Source organism: Cannabis sativa, chromosome 3 (genome assembly GCF_029168945.1).
Source record: "Cannabis sativa cultivar Pink pepper isolate KNU-18-1 chromosome 3, ASM2916894v1, whole genome shotgun sequence".
NCBI lineage: Eukaryota > Viridiplantae > Streptophyta > Magnoliopsida > Rosales > Cannabaceae > Cannabis > Cannabis sativa.
This window is the reverse complement of record NC_083603.1, coordinates 44283184-44307078: the sequence shown is the minus strand read 5'-3', so window position 1 is coordinate 44307078 and position 23895 is coordinate 44283184. Positions and strand designations below refer to the sequence as shown.

Below are 23895 nucleotides of genomic sequence, written 5' to 3'. Positions count from 1 at the left end.
GCATATGTAGTTAATTTATTGTCATTACAATCATACATGTAGTTGTAATTATAATCTAATTATTAGTTAGTCCTTATCTAATTCCTCAATGAAAAAGCGCATTTTATGCATAATGTCATTCTAATTATAACATTAATGTGTTTGGATTTCGTTGTTAATTACTTGCTAGCAATAAAAATAAGATATTATATATAGACATAATAAGAAATTAGAATTTCAGCAAAGTGAAAAACAAAATTAGCACTCATAATAATATATAACATATGGCTTATTCACTACAAGCCATGAAAATTTTACAGAGTCTTGTTGGGATCTATGCCTTAACTTTGCTCATTTCTTCCTTAGTATTCCATGCAAAAGCAACTGTTCAAGGTAATTAATAATTAATTATGGTATATAATAAGCATCATCTTCTTAATATAACTTTTTTCTTTTAATTTTAATCAATTAAACATTCAACACTTTGTTTCTGAATTAATTATGACATTTTCTTTTTTCTATGGATATGAAGATTTGAAAGTCAAGAGATCTGATTTTCCATGTACTTTTATTTTTGGAGCCGCTACATCAGCACAACAAGTATTCATCTTATTTCATTTTCATTTTTGATTTTCTTATATGTGTATATATATTTGGATAAATACTATTTTCAATTATGTAATTTGTAAAAGTTATTATTTAGATTATTTATTTTGTTTAATAACAAAACAGACCCTGTATTTTTAAAAATATTATAAATATAAGACTCTAAGCTTAATTTTCGACAATTTTTTTAATATAACCAACTTGAAGACAATTTTTAACACGGACAAATGTAAAAAATTTAACCACAGCTTTGTCATAACACCTCTAAGTTAGATTATTATTAAGTTTTATTTTGACAAAAAATCAATTTAGTGTCTTATTTATACTATTTTGAAAAATATAGGATTTAATTTGTTATTTAACAAAACAGAGTGCCTAATATGTAATTTTTACAAAATACAATAGGGGTGTTCATCCGATCCAATCCGCACTTTTTTCGTCAAACAACATCCAATCCGCACTAAGTGCGGATTTCATATTTTGGATCCAATCCGATCCGCATAAGAGTTTAAATCCAATCCAATCCAATCCGCAATAGTGCGGATTGGATCGGTTATTTTGGATCGGTTACTTTTTTAATAATAAATTATTTAATATTTCATAGAAAAAAAATTAAAAAAAGACTATTGTTTTTTAATCTCCAATACTAATCTATTTCCATCTCTATTTATATACAAATTAAACCAATATACATATATATCAATATATATATACTTATCTTTAGATTTACACTAAAATATATATGTATCTAATTACTAAAATAAATAAGCTAGTATATATATATTTAAACTTTATGTGTATGTGTCTATGTGAATAAGAATTATTTTTCTTGTATTTTTTATTACAAAATAAATAAAATGCACCAACTCAATATATTACTAAAAAAGATTAAGAAATTAGGAGTTTGTGTTTTTTTTTAATTAATATATATTACATAATATAATTTTTTAAAAATATATATATTTATGTGCGGATTGGATTGGATCGGTTACTTTTTGAGGTCAAACAACATCCAATCCGCACAAGTGCGGATTTTAGATTTTTCAATCCAATCCAATCCGCACAAGTGCGGATATCCGCATTTTGCGGATTGGATTGGATTGGATCGTGCGGATTGGATTGGATCGGATACTTTGTGAACACCCCTAAAATACAAGGCCTAAAATAATATTTACCCTATATATTTTGTGTATGAACTTATATATTGATTATATATATAATATGGTAGATTGAAGGCTCAGGAAATGAAGGTGGGAGAGGACCAAGTATATGGGACACCTATGCTGCAACTCCTGGTTAATTTTCAATAGAATTATGACTAATTAATTAGTTCAAAGTTAATTTCTTATCCAAATTATATAATACAATACTGTTTATTAATTTTGATCAGGTAATATTAAGGATGGAAATAATTCTTTAATAGCAACTGATTCATACAGAAGATACAAGGTTTGTAGAGAACTTAAACCACTATTATATATAATATTAATATACATTACTCTTGAATTGATGATGTATTATTATATGCTCTGTTCTTACAGGAAGATATAAAGCTCTTAAAGGATCTGGGAGTCGATTCTTACAGATTTTCAATTTCTTGGTCAAGGATTTTGCCTAGTAAGTTATTTATATATCCAAACAATATGATTTAATCATAAATAAAAATTTGTTTGTACTAAGTTTGGAAAACTTTCTTTCACTTGTTCAAGAGGGTTCACTATGTGGTGGAATAAATCAAGAGGGTATTGACTTCTACAACAATTTGATCAATGAAGTAATAGCAAATGGTATGAGGGTTATATTTGTATACAAATTTCTTTTCTTATTTTGAATAGCATTACTAATTAAAACACCATATAATTATGGTTTTGATTGTTTGTAGGCATGAAACCATTTGTCACAATTTTACATTTTGACACACCACAAGCTCTTGAAGACAAGTATGGTGGCTTTTTGGGTCGCCCAATTGTGTAAGCAGCCTCACTTATGATGTTAATTAGTGTTTTATTGAATCATAATTCATGTTATTATTATTTTATTGCAGAGATGATTTTAAGGACTATAGTGAACTTTTGTTCAAAACATATGGAGACAGAGTAAAACATTGGATTACAATTAATGAACCATTTGTGGTTGCACTGGGATATGACTTGGGAAAAGGTGCACCGGGAAGATGTTCGCTACCGCCGCCTGTCGGCCCATGTCCGGCAGTTGGTAACTCATCCACAGAACCTTACATTGTAAGCCATAACTTTATCCTTGCTCATGCTGCAGCTGCAAAGCTCTACAAGGCCAAGTACCAAGTAAGCTACACATGTTCTTTTGGAAAATTATTTTTAAAATAATTTATTATAAAAAAATAAATAAATACAATTTTGGACCTTGTGTTTTGCAAAAATTACTAATTAAATCCTCTGTTTTGTTAAATGACAAAATGGGCCCTGAACTGATTTTTCGTCAAAATAAAATTTAATAATAATCCGATCTAAAAGTAATATGACAAAACTGTTTACGTTTTCTGTATCTGTTCGTGTTAAAAATTATCTTCAAGTTTGTTATATTAAAAAAAAATTGTCAAAAATTAAGCTCAGAGTTTTATTTTTACCATTTTAAAAAATACATGATCTATTTTGTCATTTAACAAAATAGAGGATCCAATTGGTAATTTTTGCAAAACACATGGTCCAAAATGGTACCCTAAAAAAAATCTATCTAGATAATTACTTTTCTTTTAAAATTTTAATTAATTTGATTATTAAATTAAAAATATTAAAATTGAAAAAAAAAACATTAATATAGTAAACATTAATTTTTCAATCATTATAGTAAAATATTCATTTTTAATATATTGTTGTAGAAAATACAAGGAGGAGAAATTGGCATTGTTGTTGTTGGGGAGTTTATGGAACCATTAACAGACACAGAAGATGATAAAGCAGCTGCAATAAGATACATGGATTTTCTTTTTGGATGGTAATTAGTATTTATAATTTTATGCATGATAAAATATTGATGTAGTGCACAATTAGTTTCATATTATTTGAATTTTGATTAGTATTTTGTAATATGATATTAGGTATTTGGAACCATTGATATTTGGAGATTATCCACAAATCATGAGAGATTATGTTCAAGAGAGATTACCAATTTTCACTATAGAAGAGAAGAGGTTGATAAGAGGGTCTTTAGATTTCATTGGGGTCAACTACTACACCTCAAGATATGCTTATAAATCTCAACCAGTGGAGCCAAAACACTATATTGGGGATTCCTTAGCAACAATCACAAGTACTTAAATTACCCTATATATTTACTTTTCATATAAAAATATATTAAGTATATCAAATTGAGAATCCAACTTGAAAGTGAAATTATAGTATTTTTTTATAATAAATGTTACTTAATTATGATATATAATATTTTGTGAAAAATTGTTTCAGCTTTGAAAGATGGCGTTCTAATTGGTCCAAAGGCAAGTATTTTTAAAATACAAAAAAAATTATAAAGCTAGCTAATTACCCTATTATTTACATTATTTGTAATGAGATTATAATTTTTTTTCTTTATGGTATTTTTCAGGCAGAAGGAAATAGATATGTGTACAGTTATCCAATTGGGTTACAAAAACTATTGGAGTACATGAATATAAAATACAGAAACCCTGTAATTTACATTACAGAGAATGGTAAGATATAAACATATTATTAATTTCATGTGGTTCTTATCTTATATTAATTCTTAATTAGGTAATTAATCAATATTATTAATCTTGATTTTTGCAGGATATCCTGATGCAAATGTCCCAGATCGACCACTTCAAGATTCACTTAGTGATCAAGTTCGAATTGATTACATTACTCAACATTTATTCTACACTAAAGAAGCAATAAAGTAACTCATCATATCATTATATATACCAAAATATATAAGTTTTACTCAAAATACACTCAAATTTATTTTTGATTATACACAGCTAGTTAATATTAATTTTTTGTTATAAGGTAAATACTTTCTGCTAATTTTATTTACAATAACAGTTTACGACAAAAATTATCAAAAATATGTATACACAATTTTTTTTAGTATCTAATATATGGAAAAAAAAAAATATATGATATTTGATACACAAATACAATGCATGTAAGAATATGATTTTTTTTTTCCAAAAATATGAGAAAAATAGTTCAGTGTGTTACCCCTCAAAATCTGTTTTTCATGTATTTTTTTTTTAACTTTTTTCTTTGAAAAAATTTCTATAAAATGACTTTTTTGAAAAAAAAAAAACACATTTTGACCAACTTTTCCCCAAAAAACCATAAAATGAAAATTCCCCTTTAAATGTTTTTTGTACAAATATTTCTTTAATATATATACTGAACTAATGATATAATTGACTAATAATAAGTGATTTTATTTTTTGTTTGGTTCAGGAATGGTGTTAATGTGAAAGGTTACTTTTATTGGTCACTATTAGACAACTTTGAATGGGGAAGTGGATATACAAATAGATATGGATTATACTTTGTTGATTACACTCATAATCTTACACGATATCCCAAACAATCTGCTCTATGGCTTCCTACATTTTTGAAACAAAACCCTAAATGACACTTCATTAGCCTCCGAAAGAGGAAGATCAGTTGGGATTAATTTGGTTCTACTCAACAACAACAAATATTTTATCATCAATTAATATTATTGTAATTAATCCAAAACATCACTTGAAAAAAAAATGATTCAACTTATCCCTCTTAATTAGTTACCAAGTGTATACCATGATGATTGAGTAAAAGTAAGAACTTTTAGATGATGAAGTTAGAGACTGAGGCAGAGGTTCAAATGTATAAATTTTAGATCATGGAATGGACAATTGAGTTTTAATGTGTAAATGTGTTATAATGAGGTTAACAACATGATATAGTGATAATATGAATAAGTGTACTATGAGTTAAAAATCAAATTAATTGTCAATATATAGATGAAATACCTCTATGAAAGCTCCATGCATGCATATGTAAAGCTCTTCTTGTCTTTGTCTTGCTATTGTTCAAGAAGACGTACTTAATAATTATGATTACAATTATATATGAAGGTTTGCAAATTGAGGAATTGGGTATTGTTGTGCATAGTTTTATATACATCTAAGCTAGTATTGTATAGGCATCATCATTGAGTGTTAAATTTATAAATTAGTTAATCATAAAACGCTTAATTAATTTTAGGAAAATGTTAGCATGATTAAAAAGGAAGACAAGAAAAGATATAGGGACATCCTTCTTTAATTTATTTGGGTTGGATTCGAATGCCTTCTATTGTATGAGTATTAAATCTTCTAGACATGTTTGGACAGAAAGAAAGACATTGAGAAAGAGAGAAAGAGAGGAAAAGATTTGTAAGAGAATGAAGCTTTTCATTACTCAATCAAGTCATCAAACTGTATATACAATAGTGAGCTCAAGCTCAAGATAACAGAAAACCGAATACAAGTTTGTAAGAGAAGGCAGTTGGACAAATAGCAGAATTGACCAACTAACAACAACTCTAACACTCTAATATGATAAAACTAACACACTCTAACAGGCTCTCTCAAACTGACAATTGAGCCAATTTCAATTGTCAGTTTGATTCTGAATAATGAGAATTCGGTGCTTTAGATAGTTTTAGTTAGGCCATTAATTATTTGATTGTAACGTCCCCATTTCAAGTCTCTATTGGGTCCTTACACCCACGGACTAATGACTCTTATACACGGGTACGCCACTATGGCTGCTTCCTGGATTGATGACTGACCCTAAAGATCAACACGAGTGTTTCCAGCGTGCTTTGTCCTCACTCACACGCTTCCTGGGAAAACTTCCCAGGAGGTCACCCATCCTGAAATTACCCCAGGTCAAGCACGCTTAACTGTGGAGTTCTTTCGAGATGGGCTACCGAAAAACAAGATGCACCTTGTTGATATAGGTAGTACCAATCAATCCATTTAAACTCTCTTCAACTGTGTAGTCCCATACCCACACAGCCTCAGAATCATCCCACTTGACCTTTCCCAGGCGATGTGGGATTGTACAGCTTACCCGGTATTTCCCGTTACGGATCACGAGACTACTGACTGTCACATTGATCAAGGGACATTCTTGATTTTAATGAGCTTTTGATGAACCTTTTCTTTGACAAAGTAATGATTCAATTCTATGTGCTTTGTTTAAGTATGTAGAACTGGATTGAGCGTACGCATAATTGTGCTAAGGTTGTCACACCAGATGACAGGAGGCTTGGGAAACTAATTTTGTAATTTAGCAAACAGGGAATGCAGCTAAGAAATTTCTGCAACTGTAATGGCAAGGCTTCTGTATTCTACCTCTACTCGACTTGGAAACAATATGTTGTTTCTTACATTGCTAGGTGATAAGGTTGCCTCCAAGATAAACCACAAAACCAGAAGTAGATCTTTAATCATCTGGACTCGCAACCTAGTTAGCATCACGGAAACTCAAAATTAGAAGGCCTTGTAAGATGCAAACCATAATCTAAGGTAGCACCAACATATTTCAAGATTCTTGCAATCCAATGAACTTGTAAGGGATTTTGCATAAACTGGCATACTTTATTTACACTATATGGTACTAGAGAGCCCCCACAATAAATTTGTAAGGATAGGGATTTTCAACATGTTCACTATCATAAGCAGATAATTTTAGACCAATAGTCATTGGTGTTGCAGAAGACTTAGCACCTTGCATCTTAGCTTTGCATAACGATCCTTTACACTCTTAGACTATGATAGATGCATACCCTCAGAGGTGTAGGATACCTTTATTTCAAGAAAATAATTGAGTTTTCCTAAGTCTTTGAGAGAAAATTGATCATTCAGAGCCTTAATCACTTGAGAGATGGTATCCTTATTACTGCCAGTGATCAGGATATCATCAACATCCACCAATACCAATATTATTAATGAATGAGTATGTTGAATTAATAATGAGTGGTCTACGTTGGAAGAGGAGAAGCCAAAGGAAAGAAGAAAATGTTGCAACTTCTCAAACCAAACTCTGGGAGCCTACTTTAGTCCATATAAAGCCTTGCGAAGCTTGCATACAAGGTGTGGAGCTGTTTTGTGTTCAAATCCACACTACTACAAAAAAAGTTTTTTAATTGCTTCAATTTTTAAGTGACATATAAAGAATTTGCGACAGTTGGTGTACCTAGAATAAACATCAACAAAACTAATATAGTACCTATATCCATTAAAAAAAAATCTACTATATATTATTATTATTGGAAATATTACAATTGTTCATTACAAATATGACTGTATTTTAGTTGAATGACCTAATATATTATGCCACAAAGAGAATTGAGACATAGGTACATTAGAACAGACATGAAAACAATGAATGTTAGAGTTATAGGTCAATGTAGCAATAGAATTGGAAGGAGTGACATTTGAATTTGAGTTAGAAGATGGTAGAGATTGACACTGATCAAACTTATAGAAGCCTTTATCAATACTACCAACTAAAAAAAATCTTCATAGTAACCTTGTCTTTCACATAATAGTGATTAGGATCAACTCAAAGAAAACATGATCATCCTTAGCAAATTTAGAGACACTGACAAGATTTTTTGTTATGTTTGGAACATGAAGAAGATTATTAAGATAAAGAGTTTGGGAAGTGAAGGGAGAAACAAGAATAGTTTCACCGACGTGTTGAATGTGCAAACCTGAGCCATTTCTCATTTAGATCTGGTCTGAGCCTTGGTAGTCTCGAGTGGTGGCAAGATTGTTAACATTAGATGGTAAGTGATGTGTGGCTCCTGAGTCAGGGTACCAACTATTGTCACTCACAGTTTTAGGAGTAGCAAGCATCACCTGCATATTCTACAACTGAAATAGAGTCATTAAAACCTTGAAATGATTCAAGACTTGTTGATGACTTATCAAATCGATAAAAACACTGCTTAACAGCGTGTCCAAGCTTGTGACAAAGCTGGTACTGAGTTTTTGGAGTGGAGTAGCTTCAACCACCACGATAACCACCATAGGGAGCTTGAGGAGCATAGGATTGAGGATAAGGTGATGGAGGAGGCATGTTGTAGCCACTGTATTGACTAGATCCGTAGTATCCGCCATAATTTGGAGGAGGAGAAAAAGATTCACGGTCACCATTGTGAAAAGAAGGTGTTAGAGGTGGTGGAGAGGAATGATTAGGCTGATTTGGAGCAGGCTTGGTCTGAGTTGCAAAATTAGCTTCGGGTTTTAAGATATCCAACTCCAGATCTTGAGTTTCATTTTGCGCTTCATAAGCCACTAACTGAGATTCAACCTCAATAACAGAATAAGTGTCATTTTGAGTTGATAGAGATGTGATAAAAATAAAGTAATGGCAAGGTAGGCCATTAAAGATCGCTTCGATGTGGTCTTGAGGAGGTAGAACATGACTGATTGAGGCAAGAGAACATACAAGGTGCTTAATTTGAAGAAGATAATCATTAAGGTTGCCAGCAAGACGAGTGCGATGAAGTTGCGTACAAAATTGGCTGATCTTGGCTTGATTTTGAGCTTAATAATATTTTTTAAGAGTGGACCAAATCTAAGCTATTGCAACCAATCATGTGAGAGTGAGAATATTTTCGGACATGGAGGGTAAGAGCCAAGAAACGAGAAGACTATCATAAATGTTAAATTCAAGAAATTCATCACTAACACAATGTTCATCTTTAGTAGTGAGAAATTTTGGTGGAGCAGAAGGATAAAGAAATTTAAGTAAATGATTGCCTTTAATGGCAGCATAGACTTGATGACGATGACGCCAAGGGAGAAAGTTATTTTTGTCAAGTTTTACTAAAAGAGAGTTTGTTTTCGGTAACGAGTTTTTGATATTAGTGGTTGGTTGAGACGAAGCTGAGTCTACCATGGAAGATGACCTACGAAATGTCGGCACTTTTAGCGGCACGGTTCGCCTTTGCGGCGCATTTCGCAAAGCTAACGGCAGCAAAGAGGTCAAAGTTTTACCAGCGTACATTTGTAGTGGCTAAAATCTAACTTTTACCAGCGCATTTACGCGCTAGGAAAAGTTATTTTTGCCAGCACTTTTCATTTTATGCTCACAAAAGTTCTAATACCAATATTGATTTGCCAACCCCTTTTTGCCAACACATTACAAGTAAATTTTATTTTACCAGTGTAATACTAACTTTTGCAAGCACAAAAATGTACTGGCAAAAGTGACATTTGTGAAGATAAAGAATCTTGAAGGTGACTAATACAATGTGAGAGAAAACAAAATCAGAGTAAATAAATCAGTGTGATTTTGTATATATTAATGATCTTGATCAATTTACATTGATTGGTAACTTAACTTTATATACACAACTTTTGATGTAAAAAAAAAAAAAAAACAGTATTCCACAAAAACCCTAACTTTTTATTATTTTTGGGTATTTTGGAAATAATCCCTTAATTAAGATACATGTATCATTTGGTTTTATTATGCTTTTATTCGTTGTTTTATTACAACTCAAAAGATACACCGTCAAATTTTAACTAGTGGTTACCACGGTGATTCTTTTGAAACACTAGAAATTAGTGGTTATTAATTCTGTCTTATGTTACTATACAGTTAGTTGTTATCATATATATGAAAGAGATAATTTTTAATTAGTTGCTTGCTTTATCAATTTATTATTATATTTCGTTACTTTTTCACATATATTAAAACAATGTCTCGACCTGTCCTTATTTTCCTCACTGCAAATGCATAATGTAATTCTAATTTTGAGTCAATTTTGTTGGATTTAGTTTTTCTTTGGTGGTAGCAATAATAAATAAATAAGTATATATATATTGATATATCTATATATATATATCTATATATATCCACTTAGGTTTTTGAGAAGTAAGGCAAAAATAAAACCCATAATTAATTGGTAATATTCAGTATTATTACCAGTTGTACTGGTGGTAATAATGAATGCTCCATTGAGTTTTCTTGGATCCCTTGTTGTGGCTTTGTTCATTTCCTCCTATACAAAAGCAGCAGCTCTAGGTTAATAATATTAAACTATTATGATTAAGTTTCATGTAATTAAAGTTTCTTTAATCTAATTAATTAATCTAAAGTTATATAATGACACTTTTTTTTATATGTGATTATTAAAAATGAAGGTGATTTGAATATCAAGAGATCTGATTTTCCAAGAGATTTTCTTTTTGGAGCTGCTACTTCAGCCCAACAAGTATGTATAAAAGATGTTTGTTTATTTATATAGATATATTTGTTATGCATATATATGAATGTGATTAATTATGATGTTAATGACAGATTGAAGGGTCAGGAAACCAAGGAGGGAGGACACCAAGTATTTGGGACACCTATGCTGCTACCCCAGGTTTGATTAAATATATAACCTTAATCATTTGAATTAGGTGGAAAATGCTTAATTGCTGTCACTAATCGTATTTAGTATTATCACGAAATATTATATTATTATTGGTATAATTAATTATCAAATTTTATATATTTTAATTTAATAATTATCGTTAATTATTTACAAGACACTACATTTTAATAGCACAAATTATTTGTATTTTTTTTTTCTGAATTAAACTAATTATTTACATTAAACCACTAGTACTTGTAACAATCCTCAATACTACTCTTTTGTGGAGAAGTTTGTTTTTACTCTGAGGGTCAATTGGGATGGTCTCAAATTATTAAATTTAATATTTTTAAATGGTTTTGTAGTTGTTTGGCTTTTTTTATATTAAAACAAATATAGTTGTTGGGATTTTTTTATTTTTACATTTTAAAAGTATTTTTTTTAACAATTTTACGAAAATTTAGATAGTAACTTACATAGCAACTAAAGAGCAATTTAAATCGTAACTAAAATCTACATAACAATCCACATAAAAACCATCACAGCAACCCAAACTATAAAATTAAAATAGTATATAAAATAATTTTCATTTTTAAACAACTAATATATTATGACTATCATGTATATACATTTTAATTAGACAGTTAGCTTCCTTCAGGAAATAGTTCAGTTCTCCACTTATTTTTTCCACAATGCAAATCAATTATTTATATAGGAATATGATTTTGTCATGTTATTGTACTTTCACGGATTGTAATCCGTAATGTACGGCAGCCGTCAGATGAGAGAGTTATTTGATCTGACGGCTGAGATTGATCTATGAGTAATTGGGGTTAAAAAGTAGAAACGTACCCTGACATTCATTTAATGTACCCTGAGATCCATCTAATGTACCACAGAATACATTCCGTGAAAGTACATCACGGGACAAAATCATATCCCTATTTATATATATACATAAATATATAATTTTTTTTCTTATTTTTTGGTTAGGCAACATTAGAGATGGAAATAACACTTTGACTGCAACTGATTCATACAAACGATATAAGGTATGTAGAGAACTTAAAATACTATTATTATACCACTCTATTGATCTAATTTGAACCTATAAACAATTTAACAGCTTAAAATTTTATAATTAATTACTAATATATATATTATGCATATATGTTATATTCATATAGGAAGACATAAAGCTCTTAAAGGACCTAGGAGTCGATTCTTACAGATTTTCCATTTCTTGGTCCAGAATTTTGCCAAGTAAGTTTATTTAGACAATAATAATAATAATAATAATAATAATAATAATAATAATAATAATAATAATAATAATAATAATTTTATAAGGTAATAATTTTATTTGTATTGAGTTTTTAGAAAACTTGTATTTCTTCAGAGGGTTCATTAAGCGGTGGAATAAACCAAGAGGGTATTGATTACTACAACAATTTGATCAATGAACTAATAGCAAATGGTAATTAATACCAAATTAATCATTATTTACATGCTTATTTTCCATTATTTTACTCTTATATAATTTTAATAATTAATAAATTTTACTGATATATAATATGGTTTGATTGTCACGTAGGGTTGAAACCATTTGTGACAATATTACATTTTGACACACCTCAAGCTCTTGAAGACAAGTATGGTAGCTTTTTGAGTCCCCAAATTGTGTAAGCAACCTCACTAATAATAATTATATTAATTTCAACACATCACTTTTATATTGAATTTAGTCTCCTAATAAAAATGGGTACTACTTTTTTTTTTTTTTAATTTTTGACAGAAATGACTTCAAGGACTATAGTGAACTTCTTTTCAAAACATATGGAGACAGAGTAAAACACTGGATAACAATTAATGAACCATTTGTGGTGGCACTTGGATATGACTTAGGGAAAGGTGCACCGGGAAGATGTTCATTGCCGCCGCCCGCCGGTCCATGTCCGGCCGGTAACTCATCCATTGAACCTTACATTGTAGGCCACCACTTTGTCCTTTCTCATGCTGCAGCTGCAAAGCTCTATAAACAAAAGTACCAAGTAAGATAGCTACATATATGTACAACTAGTTTCTTATAAATTAACAAAAAAAATAAAAATACTAAAGAATAGTAAAAATTGAAAATATTTTCTAAAATTATATTTTATAAAATTGTTTTTGTTTTTTAATTTTTTAGTTGAGAATCAAAATTTTGAAAACAAAAATTACTTTCTAAATTTTTTTAAACAATTTTTTTCTTAATCAATAATTTAGACTCTAGCTCCAACTTAGAACTTGGAACCCAAACGGACCTAGCCCCAACCTCAGATCCTAGACCTGGCTTTTGATCCGAATCCAACTTAAATAAAATCAACAAATAAAAATAAAATTTACAGAACACACTTTTATTTTTTGTTTTTAAAATTGAAAAACAAAAGTGATTATAAAATGCATTTTTATTTTTCAAAACAAAAATTTTATTTTTATTTTTCGATTAAAAAATTTAAAAACAAAAATGTTACAAAACGCCACCTAATTAAATAATAAATATAAAAAATGTTGGCTATCTATATTAGAGCATTGCTATTAGGCACCAGTGGTGCTTAGCACCTTTGCAATATGTCGCGTTGCGATTAGCTAGCGATACTCCCTAAAAACTATTATATTAAATTATATAAGACCCAATATTTAGTTGGACCAATAACAATATTGACACGTGCTAGGCACCACTGGTACCCTTTAGCATTTCTCATCTATATTAGTGCTTGGCATTAAGAGGGCAAGTAATAATTAATGCTAAAATGAATCTGCAATTTTGTTATGCCTATTTGTAAAAATATTTATTACTAATTCCAGGCACAACAAGGAGGAGAAATTGGAATTGTTGTTGTTGGAGAGTATATGGAGCCTTTAAACAACACACCAGATGACATAGCAGCTGCAGAAAGATACTTGAAATTTCTTTTTGGATGGTATAATAATAATAGAGCTTCTAATCAAATTACTTTTCTTTAATTAATTACCATGTTAATTAATTTTGGTCAATTATAAATTTTGTTTTACAAATGATTAATTTAAGTAATGTTTAGGCATTTGGAACCACTGATATATGGAGATTATCCAAAAGTGATGAGAGAATATGTTGGTGAGAGGCTACCAAGTTTTACTTTGGAAGAGAAGAATTTGGTAAAGGGATCATTGGATTTTATTGGTGTCAATTACTATACATCTAGATATGCCTTTAAAACTGATAAACCAGACCAAAATAAACACTATATTGGAGATTCCTTAGTAACACTAGCAGGTATAGTACTTACAATAATATTTATACATAAATAAATATCACATATTTTTATAATATATATTGTTTATTGATCTCAATAGTTTTGTGTTATATTGTTTCAGTTGATAAAAATGGAGTTCTAATAGGTCCCAAGGCAAGTATTTTAATATATTAAACAAAAATTAATTTCTCCATATGATTTTTGCTGAATTTGTTAATTATTTAATGATTTGTACAGTCTGAAGGGAGTGGATATGTGTACAGTTATCCACGAGGGCTACAGAAAGTTTTGGAGTACATGAAGATAAAATACCAAAATCCCACTATTTACATCACAGAGAATGGTTACAATTTAATTAATTAATTTTAAGTTTTTGACGGCTAAATCATCTCAATTGTTATTTTACTTGTACTTAATTCTTTAAGTTTAAATTTTGACGGTAAAACCCTCCAAACTATTAAATTAGTACCAAATTTAAGGTGTCACCCATATAGGCTACTTATGTGTACACTTTTATACACATGACACGTTTATATTAGTACACCTAATATTATTATTTAAAAATTATTTTTAAAATTTAATAAAATTATAAAAATAAAAAAATAAATATTTAAAAAAAATAAAAATATTATATTTCTTAAATAATAATATTAGGTATACCGATATAAATTTGACACATGTAAAAAAAAAAGTACACATAAGTAATTTATATTAATAATTAATTGTGAAAAATAAATAACATCTTAAATTTGCAAGCAGTTTAGTAGTTTGGAGAGTTTTACCGTCAAAATTTAAATTTAGAAAGTTAAGTGCAAATCAAGTGATAGTTAAGAATATTTAGCCGTAAAAAAACTCGTTAGTTTTCATTTGTTTTTTTTTTAAATAAGTTTTTTTTTTTTTTATTTTAGTGTAATATAATGTATTTTAATACTTAAATATGCAGGATATCCAGATGGAAATATCCCAGAAAGACCTCTGAAAGAATCACTTAAAGACCCAGCTCGGATCAACTATATTCTTCAGCATTTGTACTACACTAATCAAGCAATGAAGTAAGTAAATGTTATTTTGAGTTTAATCTATAGTTAATCAATTAGGCTTTGTTATTGGTATTAATGGTTTTTTTTCTTCTTTTAATTTGGTTTAGGAATGGTGTAAATGTGAAAGGTTACTTCTATTGGGCACTATTAGACAACTTTGAATGGGGAAGTGGGTATAAAGTGAGATATGGATTATACTTTGTTGATTATAGTGATAATTGTAGACGTTATCCCAAACAATCTGCTTTATGGCTTCCTACATTCTTGAAAGGATCTGTAAATAGGCTTACACAAAAAGCCCATTACCCGGCCCAACGTGTAAAACCTACCCGAAAAGCCCATTTTCCAGCCCGACGCATAAGACCTACCCGAAAGGCCCATTTAACGGCCCGACGGGTAAAACCCACCCCACCCGCCTTTTCAAAACTCAAAACTCGCCCGAGTTGAATCAACTCGGGCGAATCTCACTACATCCAAAACTAATTTGTCTCTTCACCCTTGCACCTCACATCTTTCACCCTAGGATTCGCAACAAAAACTCTCGTTCGAATTATCATTTTCACCGTTGATAGACCCGACAAAAAACCGCACCGCCATAGTGCGCACGGTAGCAAGAAACTCACCTCCACCACCACCACCAGGTTTTTTAACTTTGTTTTGTTGTTGCATTTATGAATTGATGTTCTAGTGTTCTACAAATAAAATGTAAATAGGTATGTGGTTTCTCTATATTGAAATGTGTACTTATTACTTTGTTACAAAAAATACGTCTTTGTAAAGGTTGGCATTGTTCAAAAAAGCCCACTATTATGCACTTTGAAGGCTAAAAGTTTAAAAACTTCTATAAATATATATTTAAATGGAACTTTATCAATCTAAATTAGTATTTTCTAATTTTTAAATTGCTTCCGTTTCTTCAAAGAAAAAAAATATATTAAATAATTTTTTTGAGTAATTTTTTTGTAAGTCAAGTCAACTATCAAGTAAATTTGATAAGGTCTCGAGCAAATTTGATAGTGTGATGTGTAAATTGAAGAAGATATTAAGACCACTTTTTTTTTTTAACAAATATTAAGTTCACTTTTGGTTGGGAATAACAAAAACAGAAAGTAAATTTGGTAATAAAATTAGAGAAAAGAAAATTTTTTAATACAAATAAAATGTTCACAAAACTATTCAATTGGCATTCTAACAAAACAAAACAACATAATAGAAATTAATAGAAGTGTTTATATAATTCATAATTTGTGGTTCCAAACTCTAATTAATTTGAACCAAATTTTATATATATATATATATATATATGTTATTTTAGGCAAAGTGTTGATATTTAGGAACAACTTTAATAGAATATTGATATGTAATGATAATAATTTTTTATTGTTATTTATGTATTATAAATTTATTAAAAGTAAAAAAAAATAATTAAAAAAATAAATAATTAATGTAAAAAAATAAATAAAACAAGTATGTAATACAAATTATGGGTTTGAACTTGGTTTGATGATTTAATTAGTCTAGTATAGTTTAAATTTTTAAAAAAATCGTAATAATAATTTAATTTAAAAAAATTAAAATCTAATCAAACAAATCCATATACATCTCTAGCAATAAACTATTTTCCATCCAAATTTCTTTTAAGTAAACCACACCACCATTAATATAGTAAAATTCAACACCGTATGTGTTTAGATTACTATTTTGCAACAAATAAGTATTACTAATTATTATTGGCGATATTTGTTAAAGATCAACACCTACTCTACAAGTATCTAGAACTTTCTATCATTTTGGTAATATTATAGAATTTTCCAGAATCACAGAGAGTAATAGTCATTAGAAGTTTCAAGAATATTTTAGTAACACAATTAGTTAGAATTATCTAGAATATTATAGTTGGTTTCTTTTGAGTAGTATAAATAGGGGTCATGGGTCTTCAAGTTGTGCATCCAACAAGAGTGTCTTCAAAGTGTGTTCAAAAGAGTGAGAGTGTGTTCTAAAGTGTCCCTAAAGTCTTTCAAAAGTGTGAGTTATAAACAAGAGTGTTGTAAAAGTGTATAGTATTAAAATAAGAGTGTGAGTATTTGGTGTATTGTAGTCTAGTAAAAAGTGTTCTAAGTCTTGGTGTAATTACTTTTTCAATAATAAAGTAATTACATTTTCACGTGTTGTGGTGTCCAACAAGTGGTATCAGAGCCGGATCGAGTTCGTTCCGAAAGTCCTTTGTTGAGTTTCTTAGAGTGATCGTGTGTGGTTTAATACTACAGAGTTTGCACGATGGGTGACCTTCAAGTGGTCGGCGGAATTAAGAAACTTAACAACCAAAATTACAACACGTGGTCGATGCACATGGAGGCATATCTCCAAGGCCAAGACTTATGGGAGATCGTTGGTGGCAATGAAGTCACACAACCAGAGGATGCATCCGCTTTAAAGAAATGGAAGATTAAAGCGGGCAAAGCCATGTTTGCGATTCGGACCACAGTCGAAGATGAGATGTTGGAGCACATCAGACCGGCGAAGACACCGAAGGAAGCATGGGATACTTTTGCATCGCTGTTCACCAAGAAGAATGATACAAGATTGCAGCTTCTGGAGAATGAGCTTCTCTCAATCAGGCAACGCGACATGACGATCAACCAATACTTCACCAAGGTAAAATCTCTTTGTCGCGAAATCTCTGCATTAGACTCTGGTGCTGGCATGTCAGATGCTAGAATTAGAAGAATTATTATTCATGGATGGGATAATTGCGGCAAAAGTCCCCAAAAACTTGAGGTTGATGCCGATTAGTCCTCAACCTCAAAAATTGGCGGTGAAAATACCTAAGGTCTCAATTTTTATTTGTCTGTTGGTCCTTTTTCTAACGGATCCGTTAAATTCAAATGAAATACCACGTGTCAAATTTTTATTGGTCCAAATCATATTTTTAATTAAAAAGAATTTAAATAATTTAAATAATAATTAATTTATTAAAAAATGAATAAAAACTTTAACACTTTTATTTTTATTTTTATTTTATTTTTTATTTGTTTTTCTCCTTCTTCTTCTTCATGGAGGAAAGACCACGATTTGGTCAGTTTTTGTTTTCTTTCAAAAACTCTTTGTTCCTTGTTCAGCTTCCTCCACCACCACCACCATGAGCTCGACCCCAGCCCACTTTTTTTTCTTTGTGGAGCATAAGACCTTCCTTCTTCATGGAGCATAGACACACATAAACAACTCTTGCATTAAAAACCCAAACCACGTTTTGAGCTTGCCATTTCCTGTCATCATCCTCGATCCCGTCTACGGCGAGCCAATCGGCCCTCATCAACAATGTTTATGGAGCATCTTCACAGATCGCTCTCCGACGGTGATTAGACCGAGACCATTGAAGCCCAAATCCTCTTTCATCTCTCTCCTTATGCGATCTAAGCTTGTGAAAAGAGACATGGACAGAGAAGAAGAAGATGAAGACGAAGATTTCAATTCGGGTATAGTTTGATTTTTTTTCTGATGTGTGAGTTAAATCTGGGTTTGGGTTTACTGGGAATTTGATTTTCCATTTTGGGTTTTTTTACTCAGAATGGGTTTAGGTTTACTGGGAATGGAATAAGAACATTTTGAATCTTTACTGTATTTTTTTTTCTACATTAATATATATTTGGATTTATTTTATATACCAAAATTTGAGGATGGGTAAGAATAATGTGTGGCTGAAAGAAGAATCCTAACGAAGAGGAAAAAGAAAAGAAGAAAAAAAGAATAAAAAAAGTTGTTTGATGATTTTAAAATAATTCTTTTTAGTTTATTGATTGTTGAGATGAGAATGTTGAGATTTGTTAGGATTCATCTTCATCATCAATCATTATTGATTAATTATTTATTTATTTAAATGGGAATCGTATACTGTTGTAGATGGTGGATGTGGGTGGTGAGTTTTTTATATGGGTGGTTTATGGGCAGTGAGGGTGAATAAGGAGAAAGAAAAAAGAAAAAGAAACAAAAGAAAAAAAAAATAATTTTATGACTATCATTAGTCTCAAGATGAAATTTATGAATGGTTTCTCCAGGTCTCAAAGATCTCGTGGTGGTGTTCCGATCGAACCCTCGTGGCTGACTGAGTTCATGAAAAAGATGAATAAGAAAAAAAAAAGAAAAAAATAATAAATTTATGATTTTAAAATGTTTTTTTTTTAGTTTTTTATTTTATTTAAATTTTTTTTAATTAAAATTATTATTTGGACCAATAAAAATTTGACACGTGGCATTTCATTTGAATTTAACGGATCCGTTAGAAAAAGGACCAACAGACAAACAAAAATTGGGACCTTAGGTATTTTCACCGCCAATTTTTGAGGTTGAGGACTAATCGGCATCAACCTCAAGTTTTTGGGGACTTTTGCCGCAATTATTCCTTCATGGATTAAGGCCAGAATATAGAACTTTTATTGCTGCAATACAAGGTTGGCCAAGCCAACCTTCTCTTGTTGAGTTAGAAAACTTGGCGTGACCAGCGTTAGCTAAGCAAACGTCTAGAGTCTCATTAAAGAGTGACGAAGAAGCACTCTTTAGTAGAGACAAGAAAGGACGACCCCGACCAAATACTAGTAGAAATACTAGAAAACATGATGACAATGATAGTCATAATGGGAGCTCCCAAACAGGGGGAGCTCAAAATAAAGACAAACGGGGTGGTTAATCAAAGAATAACAATAAATTTGATGGAAAATGCTACAACTGTGGCAAGTATGGCCACATGGCTAAAAGTTGTTGGTTCAAGAAGAAAACTGCAGAAGACAATGCAGCCACATCAAATGCAGAAAGGACAAGTGATGAAGAATGGGACGCAGAAGCATCATTCGCAGTGGAGGAAGAAGAATTAGCTTTGACATGCCTTGTTCCGGGGAAAGATCGACTACAATAACGATTGGATAGTCGACTCTGGCTGCTCAAATCATATGACAGGAGATGAAGAGAAGTTGCAAGACATGATAGAATATAAAGGTGGTCGCGTAGTGGTGACAGCCAACAACTCAAGATTACCGATTGCACACATCGGTAAAACTACAATCACGCCGAGATTCAGCCCAAAAGAAGTTTCACTCCAGGATGTCTACCATGTACCTGGGATGAAGAAAAACTTACTATCAGTGGTGCAACTTACGGCGACAGGCCACCATGTCGTATTCGGCCCTCAAAATGTCAAGATCTACCGAGATCTTGAAATCTCTGGAACACCGATGACGAAAGGATGACGCTTAGAGTCTGTCTATGTAATGTCAGCAGAGTCTGCTTATGTAGACAAGACTCGGAAGAATGAAACAACAGATTTGTGGCATGCAAGGCTAGGACATGTCAGTTATCATAAACTCAAGGTGATGATGAAGAAGTCTATGTTAAAGGGTCTTCCTCAACTCGAGGTCAGAACAGAGAACGTATGTGCTGGCTGCCAATACGGTAAGGTGCATCAGTTACCGTATGAAGATTCAAAGTTCAAAGCCAAAGCACCATTGGAGCTGGTCCATTCTGACGTGTTTGGGCGAGTCAAACAACCATCAATCAGCGACATGCGGTACATGGTTACATTCATCGACGACTTCTCAAGGTACGTATGGGTTTTCTTTATGAAAGAAAAATCTGAAACTTTTTCAAAATTTAAAGAGTTTAAAGAAATAGTAGAAGGAGAAGTCGGCAAGAAAATCCAATGCCTCCGAACAGACAACGTTGGCGAATATACCTCAGATGAATTTTCTGAGTATCTTCGAGAATGCCGCATACGCCATCAATTCACATGTGCAAATACGCCACAAGAGAATGGAGTAGCCGAGAGGAAGAATCGCCATCTTGCAGAAACATGTCGAAGCATGCTACATGCAAAGAATGTTCCAGGGAGATTTTGGGCTGAAGGTATGAAGACAGCCGCTCATGTAATCAATAGGCTTCCCCAGGCTAAGTTAGGGTTCGTTTCATCCTTTGAAAAATTGTGGGCTTGTAAACCTGCAGTAAGTCACTTTCGAGTATTTGGTTGTGTGTGCTACGTATTCGTGCCAAGCCACCTATGTAGCAAATTTGACAAGAAGGCGATACGATGTATCTTTGTGGGATACGACAGCCAACGGAAAGGGTAGAGATGTTGCGACCCTACAACTGGAAAGTGCTATACATCAAGGAATGTGGTCTTTGATGAGACATCATCATGGTGGTCATCGCAAAAGGAAGCATTACCAGATTCTAAAGAAATGGAAGATGAATTGCATAAGAAAATGGGGGAGCAAATTGTTGAGTTACCTACAACACAAGATACAGATGAAGAAGAAAACACCGAGGATGAGGCACCTCAGAATCCATGGCCAACGGGGGTGCATCAAAGAGAAGGACATGATGATAGTCAACCAGAACTTCGGAGATCAACAAGAGCGTGAAAGCCAAATCCGAAATATGCTAATGCTGTTGTAGCTAAAGAAGAAAAGTTCAGAGAACCAGAGTCATATGAAGAGGCATACCAAAACTCCAAGTGGCTAGGAGCTATGAAAGAAGAAATAAGTGCGCTAGCAAAGAATCAGACTTGGGAGTTGGTACCAAAGCCGAAGGAAGTGAAACCCATTTTGTGCAAATGGGTCTACAAGGTAAAAACTCGTCCTGATGGTTCAATTGAGAGATACAATGCTCGGTTAGTTGCTCGAGGATTCTCTCAACAATATGGGCTAGATTATGACGAGACATTTAGCCCAGTCGCTAAAATTACAACAGTGCGAGTTCTGTTAGCACTTGCAGCTAGTAAAGACTGGAAGCTATGGCGGATGGATGTGAAGAATGCCTTTCTACATGGAGAACTGGATCGAGAGATATACATGGTGCAACCAAGAGGATTTGAGGATAAAGCACATCCTGACTATGTTTGCAAACTGAAAAAGGCGCTCTATGGATTAAAGCAAGCTCCACGAGCATGGTATGGAAAGATTGCTGAGTTTTTAGTAGAAAGCGGATATTCTATGACACATGCAGATTCAAGCTTATTCGTCAAAGTAAAGGAAGCAAAGATCGCAATTGTTCTGGTATATGTCGATGATCTCATTATCACTGGAGATGATGATGCAGAAATTTATCAAACAAAAGAGAACCTATCAGTACGCTTTCAAATGAAGGAGCTTGGAGAATTGAAACACTTCCTTGGATTAGAAGTTGATCGAACTGAGGAAGGCTTATTTTTCTGTCAGCAAAAGTATGCTAAAGATTTGCTGCAAAGATTTGGAATGCTCGAGTGCAAGCCCATCTCAACACCTATGGAAGCTAATGCTAAGCTATGTACTCATGCTGGGAAGGACTTGCAAGATGGAGCAATGTATCGACAACTGGTGGGAAGTCTAATCTACCTTACATTGACTCGACCAGATATTTCTTATGCAGTTGGAGTAGTAAGTCGATATATGCAGCAACCAAAGAAGCCACATTTGGAAGTAGTACGACGAATACTGAGGTATGTCAAAGATACCATTAACTATGGTCTCTTCTATAAGAAAGGGGATGAGGTTAAGATCATTGGCTACTGCGATGCGATTATGCTGGAGATCATGATACCCGACGATCAACTACTGGGTATGTATTCAAGATTGGATCTGGAGTAGTGTCTTGGTGTAGCAAAAGGCAACCAACAGTGTCTTTGTCAACCACGAGCGAGTATAAAGCGGCGACGAATGGCAGCTCAAGAGAGTACGTGGTTGATGCAACTAATGAAGGATCTACACCAATCTACAGATTCTGCAGTGCCACTATATTGTGACAATCAATCTGCTATTCGTCTAGCAGAGAATCCAGTATTTCATGCTTGAGCAAAGCATGTGGAGGTGCATTACCATTTTCTCAGGGAGAAAGTACTTCAAGAAGAATTAGAGATGCACCAAGTGAAGAGCAAAGATCAAGTAGCAAACTTATTCACTAAAGGACTTAGCACAACGAGATTTCAGAAGCTGAGAGACCAACTCAGTATGAAGAGTTGGTGTTGAGGGGGAGTGTTAAAGATCAACACCTACTCTACAAGTATCTAGAACTTTCTATCATTTTGGTAATATTATAGAATTTTCCAGAATCACAGAGAGTAATAGTCATTAGAAGTTTCAAGAATATTTTAGTAACACAATTAGTTAGAATTATCTAGAATATTATAGTTGGTTTCTTTTGAGTAGTATAAATAGGGGTCATGGGTCTTCAAGTTGTGCATCCAACAAGAGTGTCTTCAAAGTGTGTTCAAAAGAGTGAGAGTGTGTTCTAAAGTGTCCCTAAAGTCTTTCAAAAGTGTGAGTTATACACAAGAGTGTTGTAAAAAAGTGTATAGTATTAAAATAAGAGTGTGAGTATTTGGTGTATTGTGGTCTAGTAAAAAGTGTTCAAGTCTTGGTATAATTACTTTTACAATAATAAAGTAATTACGTTTTTCACGTGTTGTGGTGTCCAACAATATTGTAATAAATTAAAATATGTGAATTCAATATTTTCTTTTTATTAATAATTAGAGATTACAAAAATGATTAAAAAAAATCCATCCAATCAAATTTTTTATCTACCCTGAATTCAATATTTAATTATAGTAAAATATCTCAAAAAAAAAACTATAGTAAAATAAATATCTGTCA

General features: G+C 31.9%; 2 protein-coding genes across 2 annotated transcripts; both read left to right on the top strand.

The window, feature by feature from the left end:
* The first annotated feature begins 480 nt into the window (after nucleotides 1–480).
* LOC115710386 (beta-glucosidase 12-like) lies at nucleotides 481–6121 on the top strand. Its single transcript, XM_030638755.2, has 13 exons — nucleotides 481–579; nucleotides 1814–1880; nucleotides 1976–2034; nucleotides 2127–2202; nucleotides 2295–2372; nucleotides 2468–2555; nucleotides 2630–2888; nucleotides 3443–3558; nucleotides 3662–3873; nucleotides 4026–4061; nucleotides 4169–4270; nucleotides 4368–4476; nucleotides 5016–6121. The coding sequence occupies exons 1-13, from the start codon at nucleotides 481–483 to the stop codon at nucleotides 5191–5193; spliced, it is 1479 nt and encodes a 492-aa protein (XP_030494615.2). The 3' UTR covers nucleotides 5194–6121.
* A 4431-nt stretch (nucleotides 6122–10552) lies between these two features.
* On the top strand, nucleotides 10553–16174 carry LOC115710385 (beta-glucosidase 13-like). Its single transcript, XM_061112578.1, has 14 exons — nucleotides 10553–10631; nucleotides 10751–10821; nucleotides 10908–10974; nucleotides 11959–12017; nucleotides 12153–12228; nucleotides 12365–12442; nucleotides 12560–12647; nucleotides 12761–13016; nucleotides 13813–13928; nucleotides 14046–14260; nucleotides 14362–14393; nucleotides 14478–14583; nucleotides 15184–15292; nucleotides 15388–16174. The coding sequence occupies exons 1-14, from the start codon at nucleotides 10553–10555 to the stop codon at nucleotides 15725–15727; spliced, it is 1692 nt and encodes a 563-aa protein (XP_060968561.1). The 3' UTR covers nucleotides 15728–16174.
* The last annotated feature ends 7721 nt before the right edge of the window (nucleotides 16175–23895 follow it).